The sequence below is a fragment of the Crinia signifera genome, chromosome 6 (genome assembly GCF_055691185.1).
Source record: "Crinia signifera chromosome 6, ASM5569118v1, whole genome shotgun sequence".
Classification (NCBI taxonomy): Eukaryota; Metazoa; Chordata; class Amphibia; order Anura; family Myobatrachidae; genus Crinia; species Crinia signifera.
This window is the reverse complement of record NC_139222.1, coordinates 24,640,675-24,658,899: the sequence shown is the minus strand read 5'-3', so window position 1 is coordinate 24,658,899 and position 18,225 is coordinate 24,640,675. Positions and strand designations below refer to the sequence as shown.

General features: G+C 46.0%; 1 protein-coding gene across 1 annotated transcript in view; it reads left to right on the top strand.

Moving 5' to 3' along the window:
* The window catches only part of LOC146010226 (uncharacterized), a 70,575-nt gene that overhangs the window by 13,218 nt on the left and 39,132 nt on the right, over positions 1-18,225 (top strand). The window contains 2 exon segments of the mRNA XM_083151262.1: positions 1,601-1,835; positions 14,647-15,708. Of these exon segments, the coding sequence (XP_083007388.1) occupies positions 1,601-1,835; positions 14,647-15,708 (1,297 nt within the window).

Sequence of the window (18,225 nt, the reverse complement as noted above, 5' to 3'; positions counted from 1 at the left end):
GTCAAGATCTGTTGAGTCAGGGGCCATGTCTTCATCCAGACCCTCAGCGCCTGTCTTTGACGGCGTGGCTCTTGAAATTGCCTTACTAAAGAGCAAAGGTTTTTCTGATAAGGTGGCTAAGACGATGATCCAGGCTCGCAAGCCAGCATCTTCCAAAATATACTATCGGACATGGCATTCCTTTTTCACTTGGTGCACTTCTAAGAAATATGACCCCAAGATTTTCAAAATAGCCAAAATATTGGCCTTCCTTCAGAAAGGATTGGACTTGGGACTGAGACTGGCTTCTCTGAAAGTCCATATCTCAGCCCTCTCAGTATGGTTTCAGAGAAAGATTGCGTTTTTACCAGACATACGCACATTTTTACAGGGAGTGGTACGCATACAGCCTCCCTTTGTCCCTCCCACTACTCCATGGGACCTATCTTTAGTGCTACAAGCACTAACCAAACCACCTTTTGAACCACTACCATCAGTGGAGCTTAAATGGCTGACAGCCAAGACTGTCTTCCTTCTGGCTATTGCCTCCGCACGCAGGGTGTCGGACTTGTCTGCACTATCGTGTAAATCACCCTTCCTGGTGTTCCACAGTGATAGGGCAGTGTTGCGGACTAGGTCTTCCTACCTACCCAAGGTTGTGTCAAAATTCCATGTGAACCAGGAAATCGTGGTACCTGTATTCACATTAGATGATCTCTCACCAGATGAAAAATTGCTGGATGTGGTCAGAGCTCTGACCATCTATATCGACCGTACTAAGTCGGTCAGGAAATCAGATTCCCTTTTTGTCTTCTACGGTTTTCACAAAAAGGGTTGGCCAGCGGGTAAACAAACCATTGCCCGCTGGATCCGCATGGCTATACAACAGGCATATCTTCAGTCTAACAGGCCCATTCCGGTTGCTGTCAAAGCTACTCTACTAGAGCGGTTGGTCCTTCATGGGCAGCAAGCAGGGGTGCTTCTGCCGAACAGCTGTGCAAGGCTGCAACGTGGTCATCCGTCCAGACTTTCATTAAGTTCTATGCCTTTGACACGTTCGCCTCCCAGGATGCCTCCTTCGGTCATCGGGTTCTGCTGACACCTCAGGCAAATTCCCTCCCTTAAAATACGGCTTGTGACATCCCCGATGTCCCCTGTGGGACCCATGGACCCTGACAAGGAAAAGGAGAGTTATGGTAGACCTACCTTTTGTTAACTCCCTTTCCTTGAAGTCCATGGGAACCACAGGGCGCCCCCCCTTTATTAATTTGCTACTGAGGTTCACCTTTATGTGATGTTCTGATACTGTGACCCATTCTGACCATTCCATGTTCATGCTATGTATGTATGAGTCTCTGGGCATATGTGTTCTCTGTCCTCTTCTCTTCTCCGCTTCCTGCTCTAGGCTTGTTACCAAAAACTGGCGGCAGTAGCCTGGAGGCGGGGTTGTAGGGGAGAGGGCCCGGGCATGCTGGGTAAAACCTTTAAGAGCTTCGCTGATTGGTGCCTCGGACCCCCTGGATCCGCCTACAACCCGATGTCCCCTGTGGTTCCCATGGACTTCAAGGAAAGGGAGTTAACAAAGGTAGGTCTACCATAACCTTTCCTTATTTATTTGTAGGTTAAATGTGATGATATGTCTGATATTAAGGTTGAAGAAATAAAGGGAGAAGAAGAGACGTATGTGACTGACATTAAGGCAGAAGACACAGAGGAAGAAGAGACGTATGTGACGGATATGAAGATAAGAGAAGAGTTTTATGTGTCTGATAAGAAAGAATATACAGAGACAGAAGACACATATATTAGTGGTGATCAGCAGTGTAAGAAGGAAATCCCTACAGATCCCAGCACAGGTGAGGGATAGTCACTTATTGCATACAGTATTTTCCTTGTTCTGTTAATACAGCTATCTCATACATCAGGAGCCATCAGCCCCCATTATATTCCTGCTCTCCCTGTCACATCATGTCACTGTGTGTTACCAGCCCAGAGATCTGACCAGTCTCCTCCCCACACTCTCTGGTGTATCTCATACATCAGGAGCCATCAGCCCCTATTATACTCCTGCTCTCCCCTCACATCATGTCACTGTGTGTTACCAGCCCAGAGATCTGACCAGTCTCCTCCCCACACTCTCTGGTGTATCTCATACATCAGGAGCCATCTGCTCGCTCCTATTGTACTCCTGCTCTCCCCTCACATCATGTCACTGTGTGTTACAGCCCAGAGATCTGACCAGTCTCCACCCCACACTCTCTGGTGTATCTCATACATCAGGAGCCATCAGCCCCTATTATACTCCTGCTCTCCCCCTCACATCATGTCACTGTGTGTTACCAGCCCAGAGATCTGACCAGTCTCCTCCCCACACTCTCTGGTGTATCTCATACATCAGGAGCCATCAGCCCCTATTATACTCCTGCTCTCCCCTCACATCATATCACTGTGTGTTACCAGCCCAGAGATCTGACCAGTCTCCTCCCCACACTCTCTGGTGTATCTCATACATCAGGAGCCATCAGCCCCTATTATACTCCTGCTCTCCCCCTCACATCATGTCACTGTGTGTTACCAGCCCAGAGATCTGACCAGTCTCCTCCCCACACTCTCTGGTGTATCTCATACATCAGGAGCCATCTGCTCGCTCCTATTGTACTCCTGCTCTCCCCTCACATCATGTCACTGTGTGTTACCAGCCCAGAGATCTGACCAGTCTCCTCCCCACACTCTCTGGTGTATCTCATACATCAGGAGCCATCAGCCCCTATTATACTCCTGCTCTCCCCTCACATCATGTCACTGTGTGTTACCAGCCCAGAGATCTGACCAGTCTCCTCCCCACACTCTCTGGTGTATCTCATACATCAGGAGCCATCAGCCCCTATTATACTCCTGCTCTCCCCCTCACATCATGTCACTGTGTGTTACCAGCCCAGAGATCTGACCAGTCTCCTCCCCACACTCTCTGGTGTATCTCATACATCAGGAGCCATCAGCCCCTATTATACTCCTGCTCTCCCCTCACATCATGTCACTGTGTGTTACCAGCCCAGAGATCTGACCAGTCTCCTCCCCACACTCTCTGGTGTATCTCATACATCAGGATCCATCAGCCCCTATTATACTCCTGCTCTCCCCTCACATCATGTCACTGTGTGTTACCAGCCCAGAGATCTGACCAGTCTCCTCCCCACACTCTCTGGTGTATCTCATACATCAGGAGCCATCAGCCCCTATTATACTCCTGCTTTCCCCCCTCACATCATGTCACTGTGTGTTACCAGCCCAGAGATCTGACCAGTCTCCTCCCCACACTCTCTGGTGTATCTCATACATCAGGATCCATCAGCCCCTATTATACTCCTGCTCTCCCCTCACATCATGTCACTGTGTGTTACCAGCCCAGAGATCTGACCAGTCTCCTCCCCACACTCTCTGGTGTATCTCATACATCAGGAGCCATCAGCCCTATTATACTCCTGCTCTCCCTCTCACATCATGTCACTGTGTGTTACCAGCCCAGAGATCTGACCAGTCTCCTCCCCACACTCTCTGGTGTATCTCATACATCAGGAGCCATCTGCTCGCTCCTATTGTACTCCTGCTCTCCCCTCACATCATGTCACTGTGTGTTACAGCCCAGAGATCTGACCAGTCTCCACCCCACACTCTCTGGTGTATCTCATACATCAGGAGCCATCAGCCCCTATTATACTCCTGCTCTCCCCCTCACATCATGTCACTGTGTGTTACCAGCCCAGAGATCTGACCAGTCTCCTCCCCACACTCTCTGGTGTATCTCATACATCAGGAGCCATCAGCCCCTATTATACTCCTGATCTCCCCTCACATCATATCACTGTGTGTTACCAGCCCAGAGATCTGACCAGTCTCCTCCCCACACTCTCTGGTGTATCTCATCCACAGGAGCCATCAGCCCCTATTATACTCCTGCTCTCCCCCTCACATCATGTCACTGTGTGTTACCAGCCCAGAGATCTGACCAGTCTCCTCCCCACACTCTCCGGTGTATCTCATACATCAGGAGCCATCAGCCCCTATTATACTCCTGCTCTCCCCCTCACATCATGTCACTGTGTGTTACCAGCCCAGAGATCTGACCAGTCTCCTCCCCGCACTCTCTGGTGTATCTCATACATCAGCAGCCATCAGCCCCTATTATACTCCTGCTCTCCCTGTCACATCATGTCACTGTGTGTTACCAGCCCAGAGATCTGACCAGTCTCCTCCCCACACTCTCTGGTGTATCTCATACATCAGGAGCCATCAGCCCCTATTATACTCCTGCTCTCCCCCTCACATCATGTCACTGTGTGTTACCAGCCCAGAGATCTGACCAGTCTCCTCCCCACACTCTCTGGTGTATCTCATACATCAGGAGCCATCAGCCCCTATTATACTCCTGCTCTCCCCTCACATCATATCACTGTGTGTTACCAGCCCAGAGATCTGACCAGTCTCCTCCCCACACTCTCTGGTGTATCTCATACATCAGGAGCCATCAGCCCCTATTATACTCCTGCTCTCCCCCTCACATCATGTCACTGTGTGTTACCAGCCCAGAGATCTGACCAGTCTCCTCCCCACACTCTCCGGTGTATCTCATACATCAGGAGCCATCAGCCCCTATTATACTCCTGCTCTCCCCCTCACATCATGTCACTGTGTGTTACCAGCCCAGAGATCTGACCAGTCTCCTCCCCGCACTCTCTGGTGTATCTCATACATCAGCAGCCATCAGCCCCTATTATACTCCTGCTCTCCCTGTCACATCATGTCACTGTGTGTTACCAGCCCAGAGATCTGACCAGTCTCCTCCCCACACTCTCTGGAGGAGAAGGATAATCATAACAATCAAGTGCTAATACTCTACATTAAAAATATATTAATCAATCAAAATGAATGCTGTCTAACAAGATCATTACAAGACCACTTAAGTCTATTGCAGCTCCCAATAGGTATTCTGTATAACTTAATTAGACACAAATAAAATAACAAGTAAGAGAGCGCTATAACAGAAGTATAGATCACTTTATTAGTATTAAAAAGTAAATTATAAAAACATATTATGTGTACATATTTCCCACTATAATAATAATTGCCACAGATATTCTGCAGGTGGTTACTGTAATTGCATTTTTTCCTCGGGTTCCATGGTTCACGCAGGGTGACATCGGGTTGTAGGCGGATCCAGAGGACCGTGGCACCAATCAGCGAAGCTTTGAAAGTTTCCCAGGATGCCTGGTCCCTCTCCCCTATAACCCCGCCCCCGTCCTCAGTTGTTTTTTTTGGTGCCAGCAGGAAGCTGGAGCACCGTCACATTCAGCTGGGATTACCTCATATAAGTAATCCCAAAGACGCTTTTATCTTCATTTTTTATTCTTATTTTCACACTAAGCCACATTGATGCGGCTGGGCTGCCTCTGCCGTCACTCCTGTCGGCGACTGAACTCCCCCACGACCACGGTCAAGAGGGGTACTCGGTGGGGGAGAGATCTAGAGCCTAGCACCGCCGGACACTTCTCGTCCTAGACGGTGTGGCCGGAGCGCAGGAGCAGGTAAGGCTCTCTCTGAGAGACCTTCCTAGAGCGCAGGTACAGTCTCCCCTGTGAAACCGTCCACACGCTGTAGCGCTTTCACAGACACATAGGGTACAGTGGATGATTGGGGTGCAGCAGCAGAACTTTGCTTTAGCCAGCTACTTTGGTAGTGATTGTGTCTGTGACTTAGTGCCAGTCTATTCTTTCCTATCTGTCAGTAACTAGTTGCTGTCCCTGTGTTCTCTTATATCTTCTGAGGAAGATTCAGAGGTTTTATCCTCTCTGGTCACATACGTTTGTGTATCACTCTAGGTTCCCCCTCAGGGCTATACCTATTGTATACTCCTCCCACTATTTGGGTTATCTCACTATGTCCAAACGGGGGCGCACTCAGACAGTCTCCCAAGCTCCTGTCATGCAGGGCTTGTTCTGCAGGCCTGTCTGAGCAGGACGTCATTCAGGAGGGGCTGTGTGTCAATTGCTATATCCCCCTGGCCAGTCTTCTGTCATGGTGGCTACTACGGAGCCTCCCAGGGCAGTACAACAGTTGTTGGGCACCCTAGTGGATCGCCGTCCTCCTCCCATAGTTACACCACCTGTGGTACAACCCGCTCCTCCATGGGTTCATACCTTATCGACCACGGTTCAGCCCTTAGCACAGACCACAGTAGCCAAGCAAAAACTGCCTAATACAACACAGCCAGCTAGGCCCTGTCTGCGCCTTTACTCCCAGTAGTTCAGGATGATACAACATAGACATGTTTTAAACTTTATTCTTCTTTTCTATACCTACTACTTTATTTTATACTTCTCCACGCTGATCCTTGATACAAGGACAATAACCACAAGGTTACATATAATTTTAATAAAAAATTTCTAACAAATCAATATTGAGTGATGACGTCTATTCATAAAATTTTAAAATAAACTAATAAAGGATTTTACTGAATATATTGTAGTCCGAAGTCCTGTCTATATCGGCATGGCGCTTGGGGCTGCCTTACTAAAACACAAAGGTTTTTCTGCCAAGGTTATCGAGACTGTGATTCAGGCGCGTAAACCAGCATCCGCTAGGATTTATTACCGGGTCTGGCACACTTATTTTTCCTGGTGTGTATCCCGCAAGTATGACCCTAAAGTTTTTTAAGATTGTTAGAATTCGGACTTCCGCTTCCGGCTTCAGGCAGGACGGCCGCGTGAGGGGAGAGCTCCGTGGACGGCGAGGAGGGCGGCACCCCTAACTCGCCGGATCGCGTTCCCCAGCAGCTCAGACCAGCGGCAACGTCCACCGGGAGATAGCGTGAAGTGCATGGAGGGGTCTTTACCTCCCATGCCTAAACGACAGACCCGCCGCACCTCAGCAAAGCCGCAGACGCAGGCTTCCAAAATGGCGGCCGCACCTTCATCCCTAGCTGGCAAAATCCCGGCGGAGAAGCAGTCAGAGCAGGGACAGGCAGCCCAGCAGCAGCACCAGAATAACGAAGCCCTAGCAGAGGGGAAGCGGGCACCTGTGCAGCTGCAACAATTTCAATACCAGCCACAGCAGAAACAGGTACCAGGCACCCCACACTCCCCTATCACTGACTACCAAAGCACCCCTGAATGCCTAGTGCAGGACACAGGCAGTGGGGAAGAGGAAGACACAGATGCTGGGGCATATAAGGGGATGATGAAGGCTATCAAGGCAACGATAGCACCTATGTTTAAGGAGCAAGTAGAGGCATTTAATTTAAGCTTTGCTGACCTGAAAGGACACATGTCACAGCTTACACAGAGAGTATCACAGAATGAGGTGCAGATTGGGGCAACATTTCATGATGTACAAGAGTTAAAAACCCACAATGCTGAACTGCAAAAATCTGTATATGCTTTAACCAATAAGGTCGATGACCTTGAAAATAGATCAAGGAGATCGAACCTCAGATTAGTGGGACTTCCAGAGACGGTCAGAGGCCCTGCACTGCATCATTTTGTTCGCAACACCCTGCCATCCCTGCTGGGAGTAGAACAGGACTGCACGGATATGGTGATAGAAAGAGCCCATAGGCTGGGGCCTGAAAAGGAGGGAGTAAACGTGAGACCAAGAGTCATAATATTTAAATGCCTCAATTATTTACACAAGGAGACTTTATGGACAGCCTCGCGAAAGCTAAAATCATTGCAGTGGGAAGGTCACAAGCTGCATTTATTTCAAGACTATTCGGCGGAAGTGACCAGGGCGCGGAAAGAATTTACCAGCATTTGTTCAAAGCTCATTGCAGATAAAAAGAAGTTCGCCCTGTTATATCCCGCCCGTCTTAGGGTGTTTGAAGGGGACTCATTCAAGGATTTTTCTACAGCAGCAGATGCCAGGGCATATCTCCGGATGGAGAATGCAGAATCTGCCCAGCCGTAAGAAATATAAGTGGAACAGCTGACTAATGTATCAGTCACAAGGCTTTGGGGGTTGATATTTAATAGTAATTTGCATGTGGTTAATTCTAATAGAACCTTCATAGCTCGAGGCCTTTATATGCACTTAAGTACTTTAAGATGTAAAAGCTAATAAGTGTGATTTATATATGGTTTACATGGGATACTAAGGGGAACGTGAATTACATGTTATAAATTCTGTTTCAACATTAGGGGTGCCGACCCGACTACGCAACCGGGGAGATTGGTTGGATCTGGTCAACCCGGGTGCGTAGCGATAGACGGAGGTAAGGCAATAGCCGTTAGAAGGTTGTTGGGGAGGGAGGAGCCACAATATTTAGGCTCACCCCTCACTGCTAGAGGTGTGAAAGTTAAACCGCACAGTATGAGAGCGATTTTATTCGCAGGGGAAAATTTTTGGGGTCAGGGGGGTGGGGGGTGGAGGGATGGGAAAGTTGCGGGTATGTTTTTCTGTTTTTCTGTGGTTTGTGCAGGGGGGGGGATGGGGGGGGTGGGACTCAGGGCCGAGTGCATTTTTAGTAGGGAATATTCTTACAATAAGTTAGATGTCTAATGTGAAATTGTGTTCTTGGAATGTGGGAGGGATCAATTCCCCGATAAAGAGAAAGAAGCTACTGTTATACCTTAAAAAGCAAAAAGCAGACATCGTCCTGCTACAGGAAACACATCTCACTGATAGTGAGCATGAAAAACTGGGAGCAATGGGATTCAAGGTGGAAGCTTATGCTTCCTTTAATTCAAAGGCAAGGGGGGTGGCGATATTGTCAAGGAGGGTATTGGGGGCGGAGGTTACCAAAATAATTAAAGACCCGGAGGGGCGCTATATTCTTGCAGAAATGACAATTCAGGGGGAAAAGTATGTAATATGTAATATATATGCACCTAATGCTTACTCAAAAAAATTCTTTACTACTTTATTGACAAAATTGTACCCGTATGCAGATTCACGATTAATTCTAGGGGGGGATTTTAATATAGTTGCCAAACCATCAATAGATAAATCCTCTAAACCCAAACGAAAACCCACTAATCCAGCATTAGGCATTGGGGATATTTCATCACAACTACAGGTAGTGGATAGTTGGAGACTACTACATCCAACTGATAGAGAATACTCCTGTGTTTCCGCAGCTCATGGGTCACTGTCACGAATTGACTACATGCTCGTGTCTGCTGGCCTCTGTGGGCGTCTCCTAGAAGCTGGAATGGAACCGATAGCTTTGTCGGACCATTCCATGATATGGATAATGCTGGAAACGGAGCTGGACGTCGGGAAACACCGCCAATGGCGGTTTCCCTCGTACCTAGCATCGTCAAAAACGTTCAGGGACGCCCTGGAGGCCAAGTGGATGGAGTACCAACATAATAATGGGGGGCACAACTCAGATCCACTGTTGAAATGGCAAGCGGCAAAGGCAGTTCTCAGAGGAGAAATCATTTCATACGTAAATAAATATCGCAAGGACAGGACGGTGGATTTGGTTAGGGCTCAAGAGCTATTGACCTCTGCTTATGCTAATTATAGTGCATCCCCTACCATGACACACAAAAATGACTACATGCAGGCAAAAACTCAGTTTGATGCGTTGCTGGAATCCCAAACTCTGTCAAGTATAGATAATACTAATTTTCAATTCTACCGGCACGGCAACAAAAATGGACGTTTGCTGTCCAATTTAATAAGAGGCACAAGAACATCTGCACACATTAAAACCCTACATACATCTGGGGGTAATAGGGTACACAAAGGGCCGGATATACTTGAAGTATTAAGGGGATTCTACTCTAAACTTTACTCCCAGGGAGAATTAAATCAGGAGGAAAAGAATAAATTTTGGAACTCGGTTTCCATGCCACAGATTTCTACAGCTGCGGCGGAACAAATCATGGCTCCCATAACAGTAGAAGAAGTGACACAGGCAATAACCAAATTAAAACCCCTTAAAGCCCCTGGGCCTGATGGTTATTCAGGGGAATTTTATAAGATTCTAAAACCTAGGATAAGTGAAAATTTGACAGCAGTCTTTAATGCTATACTTGCGGGACAGCAACTACCGCTGTATTTCAATTCGGCAGTAATTAAGGTGCTCCCGAAGCCGGGAAGGGACCTAGAGGAACCGGGGTCTTATAGGCCCATATCGTTATTAAACACTGACTATAAGTTGTTAACCAAAATTATTTCTGAAAGGATTAAGTACATTTTGCCTACAGTTATCTCCGAGGATCAGACCGGGTTTATACACGGCCGCCATTCGGTGGTAAATGTACGCAAGTTACTGTCGGTGGTCCAGAGGCTAGGGGAAGAGGGGGGCTCGGGTGACCGGGTCATAATATCTATGGACGCCGAAAAGGCATTTGATCTGGTCACCTGGGACCATCTGTACGAAACGTTGGCTAGATTTGGATTCCCTCAGACCTTTATTCAACTGATAAATTCCCTATACACCTTACCCTACACACAAGTTGCATGTAATGGATATATCTCACTCCCTTTCCTTATTCAAAAGGGGACGAGGCAGGGGTGCCCGCTGTCCCCACTCCTATTCGCAATGGCTCTGGAGCCACTTGCAGTGGCACTGAGGGCCAATCAGGGTTTCAGGGGAATCATGGTAGGAAACACAGAATTAAAAGTCAGTCTCTTCGCAGATGATATGCTGCTGTTCGTATCCCGGTTATCGGAATCCCTACCGGCCATTAAGACATGTATTAATGGATTTGGATCTTTTGCGGGTTATAAGATAAATTACCACAAATCAGAAATATTGCAGGTATTAGGACCTCAGGTAGCAGAAATACCGAGACAAGTCATAGCCCCCTTCAAGTTAAATTCCAAAGCCATTAAATACTTAGGCATAAATGTCCCAGGCAATATTGGTGATTTATACAAACTAAATTATTCACCTATTATTGGAGAGTTGGAGAGAATGCTGGGGATTTGGAAATCATTACCGATATCAATGCTGGGAAGGGCGGTAGTCATACAGGTTATTGCATTTCCAAAGCTCTCATATAGTATCCAGATGCTTCCAATTAGGTTATCCAGAACTGATATACAGAAAATTAACAAAATATTTTTCTCCTTTTTATGGCAGGGGAAAAAACCACGTATCTCCAGACATAAAACATATCTTAAAAAAGCTGATGGGGGGTTAGGAATACCAAATGTTCTGGCCTTCAGCCAGGCAGTCCACATGAGGTATATATTAGACTGGCTTCAGGGGTCTGATGCATACACACACAGGACACTAGAGGGAGACATAGTCTCACCATATTCACTAGCAGGCCTGCTTCATGTCCCTAGAACTAAAATCCCACAGCAAATATTAGCAAATATATTGTTTAAAGACACATACTCCGCATGGCTATTCATTAACAAAAAATTGGGCCGCAGCCACCAGAATACAAAATATGATACATTATGGGGAAACCCAGGATTTACTCCGGGAATGTCAGAATTAGGATATGATAGATGGAAAAAGCAAGGGATACTGGCGGTCAAAGACGTATTTGACCCTGGAGGAAAGCTATCATTTCAAGACATAGCAACTAAATATTCACTGCCCAACAGAGATTTCTTCATGTTTCTGCAGGTCAGGCACTTTATTCAATCTAAAAAGGGTCCTATGCTGGAGGCTGGTACTCCAGATGTGATCCAACAAGTGTTCGCTTTGAGCTCCACGGGTCCTTATAGGATAAAATATGTATATGGGGAAATACTGCCGACTTCACCTGAAAAGGTTTGGAACGCCATGGTACCGAAGTGGCGGACAGACATTCCAGGGGTTACTTCAAGTGAAATACTCCATGAACATATGGGAAAAACACTTAAAGTTTTACATTCCACTATGTTGCAGGAAGTCCACATAAAAACTTTGCATAGAGCGTACATTTCACAAGCCCAGAGAAAATACTTTATACCTGGGGAACTAGGAATGTGTCTTAAATGCAAGGGCTCTAATGCTACATTCTTCCATCATATGTGGGACTGCGGGAAAATTAGGAAATTTTGGGACAAAGTAATGATGTATATTAATACCACATGTGGAATAAAACTTACAAAAGACCCTCTGGCAATGCTTTGCGCGAACTTCTCCAACTGGAGTATACCTGGCCGAAAAACTGAACTGTTCCCTCTTTTGACCATAATTGTGACTGTTGCGAAGAAAGTAATTCTGCGCAGCTGGACTAGCTCATCTCCATTTCTGCAGGAAGTGAAAGTAGCACTAACACAATTGCTATACTTTGATAGGAGAGCTACATTGCCGATGGTGGAGGAAGGCGTTAAGAAATTTTATGCAAAATGGGGAACATTTATAAGATCACTGGGTGAGGACACACAGAAACATGTCATGAAAATATTTGAGGGCACATCTTGGTACTTACTCAGATCACTGTCAAATAACTGAGATGCACGGAGTCCTAGAGGGGGGAGGGACTGGGAGGGAGGTTGGGAGTTTAGGGGGTTAAGGTTAATTAGGATAGAGGTAAGACATTTGTTTTGTTCAAATACTTATAGCTATTGTATAAGGAAAAGGTATATTTAGGGCGGCAATTGAAAGAGTTGGGGTCAATATAGAGACCCAGGTGATCTAAAATATTATGTTCTGCACAGTTTTGAATAGGGGATAGAAAATCCAGTTAATATGCTATGGTAAGCAAAATAATTGTGACTCAAGATCCCTTTTTATATACAATTGTTATGCTTTATTTTGTAATTTTTTGAATTGTTTTGCGAAACAAATATTACAATGTACAGAAAATGTTTTACTATTGAAATGTTTTACATTGAAAAATTTAATAAAAACGTTTAAAAAAAAAAAAAAAAGATTGTTAGAATTCTATCCTTTCTTCAAAGGGGATTAGATATCGGTTTACGGCTTAAGGTCCACATCTCGGCATTGTCATTTTGGTTCCAGAGAAAAATAGCATCTCTTCCAGATATACGTACATTCATTCAAGGAGTTCTACGTATCCAACCACGTTCCTCCTACAACACCATGGGACCTGTCTCTGGTGTTGCAGGCTCTGGCTAATTATCCTTTTGAACCAATGCAATCAGTGGAATATAAATGGCTCACAGCTAAAACAGTATTTCTATTGGCTATGGCATCAGCCAGACGGGTGTCGGATTTGTGAGCTCTCTCCTGCAAACCCCTGTTTCTCATTTACCATTGGGATAGGGCGGTGTTACAGACCAGACCTTCTCACCTCCCTAAAGTAATCTCCAAATTCCACATCAATCAGGAAATAGTAGTTCCAGCGTTCAATTCTGAGGATCTTTCTTCAGATGAACGTCTGTTAGATGTGGTCAGGGCTCTGACCATTTATCGGGACCGTACCGCGGCCATCAGAAAATCAGATTCTCTCTTTGTGCTGTATGGATTCCACAAGAAGGGCTGGCCCGCGCACAAACAAACACTTGCCCGCTGGATTCGAATGGCAATTCAACAGGCCTGTCAACTGGCTAATCTTCCCATACCTTTGTCAATCAAAGCTCATTCCACCAGGGCGGTAGGTCCATCATGGGCAGCACGCCGTGGAGCATCTGCTGAACAACTATGCAAGGCTGCAACGTGGTCGTCTGTCCATACGCTTGTTAAGTTCTATGCATTTGACCCGTTCACCTCCCAGGATGCTTCCTTTGGTCGTCGGGTTCTTCTGACACCTCCGGCAAATTCTCTCCCTTAAATACGGCTTTGAGACATCCCCCGATGTCACCCTGTGGTTACCATGGACCTCGAAAAAAAGAGTTAACCTAAGGTAGGTCTACTGTAACTCTCGTTTTTGCATTCATATCCCACCGTGTGTATGCTGACAGAACAGACCCGTACCACCATCACTAGTGCTGATCCTGTGAGGTGCATATACGCAGCTCAGTAGCCAGAAGCCAATTATTTATTATTGATAGAATAGATGAATGATACTTTCAATCCAAAGTGGCAATAGTATATTATAGAGGGGGGTGGGGGGCAGATGGGGTGGAGGAGAGAGAGAGAGAAGGGGACTGGGAGAGAGCAAAAAGTAGGAAAGGGTGGGAGTGGAAAGGGGATGTGACTGGGGGCAAGGTGATGTGGGAAGATGAGGTGCTGGGGGGGGGGTGAGAGGGGTGGGGGATAAGGTCTCTTTCTTCTTTACCAGTATCGGCGGCCTCCCCTACAAGTTCCCCTCTCCTCCTGCCTGATCCCTTGTGATCGACGTCACAACTGGGTGGGCACGCTTACATACTCCCGCCCATTTCAGCTGCCAATCACCGCCGGTTCCTGCAGTGGGTTATAAGGGCGGATAGCAGATTGACAGATCGCCTGTACACATAGGGCCCAATTTGTACTCCATTCGGTTGGGGGCATTGGCGGTGATGGGCCATGGGAACGCCCAGCATTTTATGGGCATTCCCATGTAAATTCCAGCGTGACGCTCAGTGCTGGGGGTGGGTGGCTGATGTCATATGAGATCAGCCACCCTGAGCCCTGGAGATATCTTTTTAATGATCTCTCCAGCATTGGGCACATGCGAGGGGATCGGGGGTGGGGGGACTATTCGTCAGGGCGGGCACTCTGGGCCAGTGTGTGCGCAGCATTAGACATGTTCATGGAAGTTTTATCACTTAAACTGAACATTTCCTTCTCAATGTAACCAATTCTGTCTGTTGTCATTCATCTGTTTCCTGTAGATGGGCGCACAAGCAGGAATACCTCGGAGGGAGATCTCATTGTGTCTCCAGGTTATATACTAGAAGATAAGAACATCAGACAAGATTCTCCAGAGGAAAACCCCATTATCCCCAATACACACCCAACATTTCACAGTGCAGATATTTCATCTGGTCCCTCTAGTCATGAGGAACCTTCTCCTGATCATTCAGACCTTACTACACACAGTACAGATCATAAAGATGATACAATATCATCCAGTTCTGAGTTTTGTAAGAGTTTTAAAAGTCAGTCAGATTTCGTTTTACATCAGAGACCTCACACAGGTGAGAAACCATTTCCATGTTCTGAATGTGGGAAATGTTTTACAAAAAAATCTAATCTTGTTAAACATGAGAGGGTACATACAGGTGAGAAACCATTTTCATGTTCTGAGTGTGGGAAATGTTATAGCGATAAATACAGTCTTGTTCTACATGAGCGCGTACATACAGGTGAGAAACCATTTTCATGTTCTGAATGTGGGAAATGTTTTACAAAAAAATCTAATCTTGTTACACATGAGAGGGTACATACAGGTGAGAAACCATTTTCATGTTCTGAATGTGGGAAATCGTTTACTCATAAATCACATCTTGTTAGACATGAAAGACTACATACAGGTGATAAACCATTTTCATGCTCTGAATGTGGGAAATGTTATAGGGATAAATACAGTCTTGTTATACATGAGAGGATACATACAGGTGAGAAACCATTTTCATGTTCTGAATGTGGGAAATGTTGTAGCAATAATTCCAGTCTTGTTATACATGAGAGGTTACATACAGGTGAGAAACCATTTTCATGTTTTGAGTGTGGGAAATGTTTTACAACAAAATCTAATCTTGTTACACATGAGAGGGTACATACAGGTGAGAAACCATTTTCTTGTTCTGAATGTGGGAAATTGTTTACTCATAAATCACATCATGCTAGACATGAGAGACTACATACAGGTGAGAAACCATTTTCATGTTTTGAGTGTGGGAAATGTTTTACAACAAAATCTAATCTTGTTACACATAAGAGGGTACATACAGGTGAGAAAACATTTTCATGCTGAATGTGGGAAATGTTTTAGCAATAAATCACATCTTGTTAGACATCAGAGACACCTTTTCCATGCTTACAGTGTGGGAAATGTTTTATGAATAAATGTATACTTTGTAAATACCAGAAAAATATTATTTTGATGAGCAGATCTACATTAAACGTGAGCATTGATGTGAGGATACCCTTGTTGCCTGCACAGGGATTATCTGAGAGTAGTCTCCCCTAAACCTTGCAGGCTTGATTTCCTCCCCCCCCCCCCAGAAATTGTGGGAGCTACCTGAGGGTTGTTAAATGTAAGCCCAGCAGAAACTGTCCTGGCTGATGTTCTTCCTCATCCAGCACCCCCTCCTCTAGAGCTGCTGACTAAAGGTCCATACACACTGGGAGATTATGGACAGCGGTGATCGCTATCATTGCAGGGGGGGGGAACGCCGCTCGGTACATACACATTGAGCGGCTTTCCCCCTGCCCGGCACCGTCAGAGGGGGGAGAACGGCTTTGCATAACGCAGCGAAGCTCAGGAGCAGAAGCTGTGAGACCAATCCCAGCGTTAAGCTTTTAACATTTGGACACTCAATTCTACCTTCAGTGTGGGCAATCCAAGAATACGGACAATACAATCATTCATCTCCATACAAAAACAACTCATCCGGAGGACAATCTTAGGCAGCGCCAGACTTGCAATAGTCATCCAGGTTTACCATTCACCCCATCAGAGGATCCTATGGACTCTGTTCTTTGGGACAAATTGGCCACCTGGTGCTTCACCTGCTGTTAAACTGGAGACCATTGACCTTTTGATGTCAGCTTGGTAATATGCCCCATACAACTGATGAATTTCAGTGATGATGATTATTGTAAGTCCATAAATTTCTTAAACTTTTTATATATGGAATTCCATAATTTAAACTACAGCTAATGAATTAAAATTTAAATTGTAAAAGATACTGTTCTAGTAGTATTCATTTTTTCTCAAGCCTGCACTAGTACACCATTCTGTTTTCACAAGATCTGAAGGTAGAATGGGAGAAAACATTACTACAATGTTCACAAGATTTAATAAAAATTCTGGTAAAACATGACGAAATCATTCTAAATCAACTTAACAAGAAATTTATTGTTTTGGGGGAAAAACTCAAACTATGAAACACTAGATCAATTTTCAAAACCAATATGACAAATACAAGAACGAGATTGAAACCTATGAGACAGAAATAATCGAATGTAAAAAGAGGAAATTCGGGGGCGTGGCTTGGCTGCCGGGGGAGACGGACGTGCTCTGGAGAGGCTCCCGCACGGCATCCAGCAAAAGCACTCTCCGAGCACCACTACCGCTCGCCAGGCCACCCGCAGACTGACCGGCCACCGCCACTAGCAGCCGGGACCCGGAGGTGACATCCCGCGGAGCCGGGGGACGCTTCGCGCGTCCTTGCAGGTTGCGGCCTGTGCCTCCCCACACAGCCGGGGACTCGGGTACGTCAGAGGCCCGCCGCGGCTCTCCAGAGCGACGAGGAGAGTACCACGCTTCGTCCGTGCCGGCCGCGAAAGCGCTGACCCGACTCACCCTTCCTGAGGACACAGGCTTGCAGCCCCGTTCTCCTAACCACGGAGTACCGCACCGGCTGCCGGATCTACAGGGGGCTCCCTGCACAGACCAACGCTGGGCGGCCATCTTACTGCAGGCAGGGCTTGAGGGAGCCTGGTCACTGGCTGGACCGTGCCTGGCTGACACTCGCCCTGCATACACCTGGGAACCACAACTCCAGGAATCTTGAGGTGGTGAGTGGAGGGGGGGGAAGACCCCTTTATATTGCAATATAATTCAACTCCAAATTAAACTGGTGCCTAACACTTCAGTCCACACTAAACTAGTAAGGTACTTCTGGAGTGAGTCTGTCTGCCTTGGAGCGCCATCTACTGGATAGAGAGGGGAAGGAAATCCTACAACTGAAAAGTGAAAGAAAAAAAAAGAAAAATAAATAAATAAAGTCACACTTTTATCTCTTATAAACCACCTTCAATAATGGAAAAATTTGTTGCCAAGCCGCCACGAATCCCTCGTGGCTCGCAGACTAGCAGGGGCAAAGGTCGGGATATAATAACAGTCGAAAATCCTCAATCACCGGCCAGCAACTATAATTCTAGATCACCCAGCCAGGCATCACCCACAATTACAACAGAGCCCACCAGAGCCTTACCAACACATGAAATTACCGAAATTCTATCCTCTCTATTGGACCAAAAGTTTGCCCCTTTAAAGGACTCATTAGATTCCGCTCTCACCCAATTAAATCAACATACACAGCGCCTATCTGAAGCAGAACAAAGAATTTAAGACCTAGAAGACGACCTAACAGTAGCCAAAAATGTCATCTCTTTTTTTTATATAACGTTTTTATTTCACATTTTCAACTATACAAAACATTACACCAATAACATACACGTCACATATATAAAGATAGGAGGACAAACCAAAAAAAAAAAAAAAATGGAAAACACATATA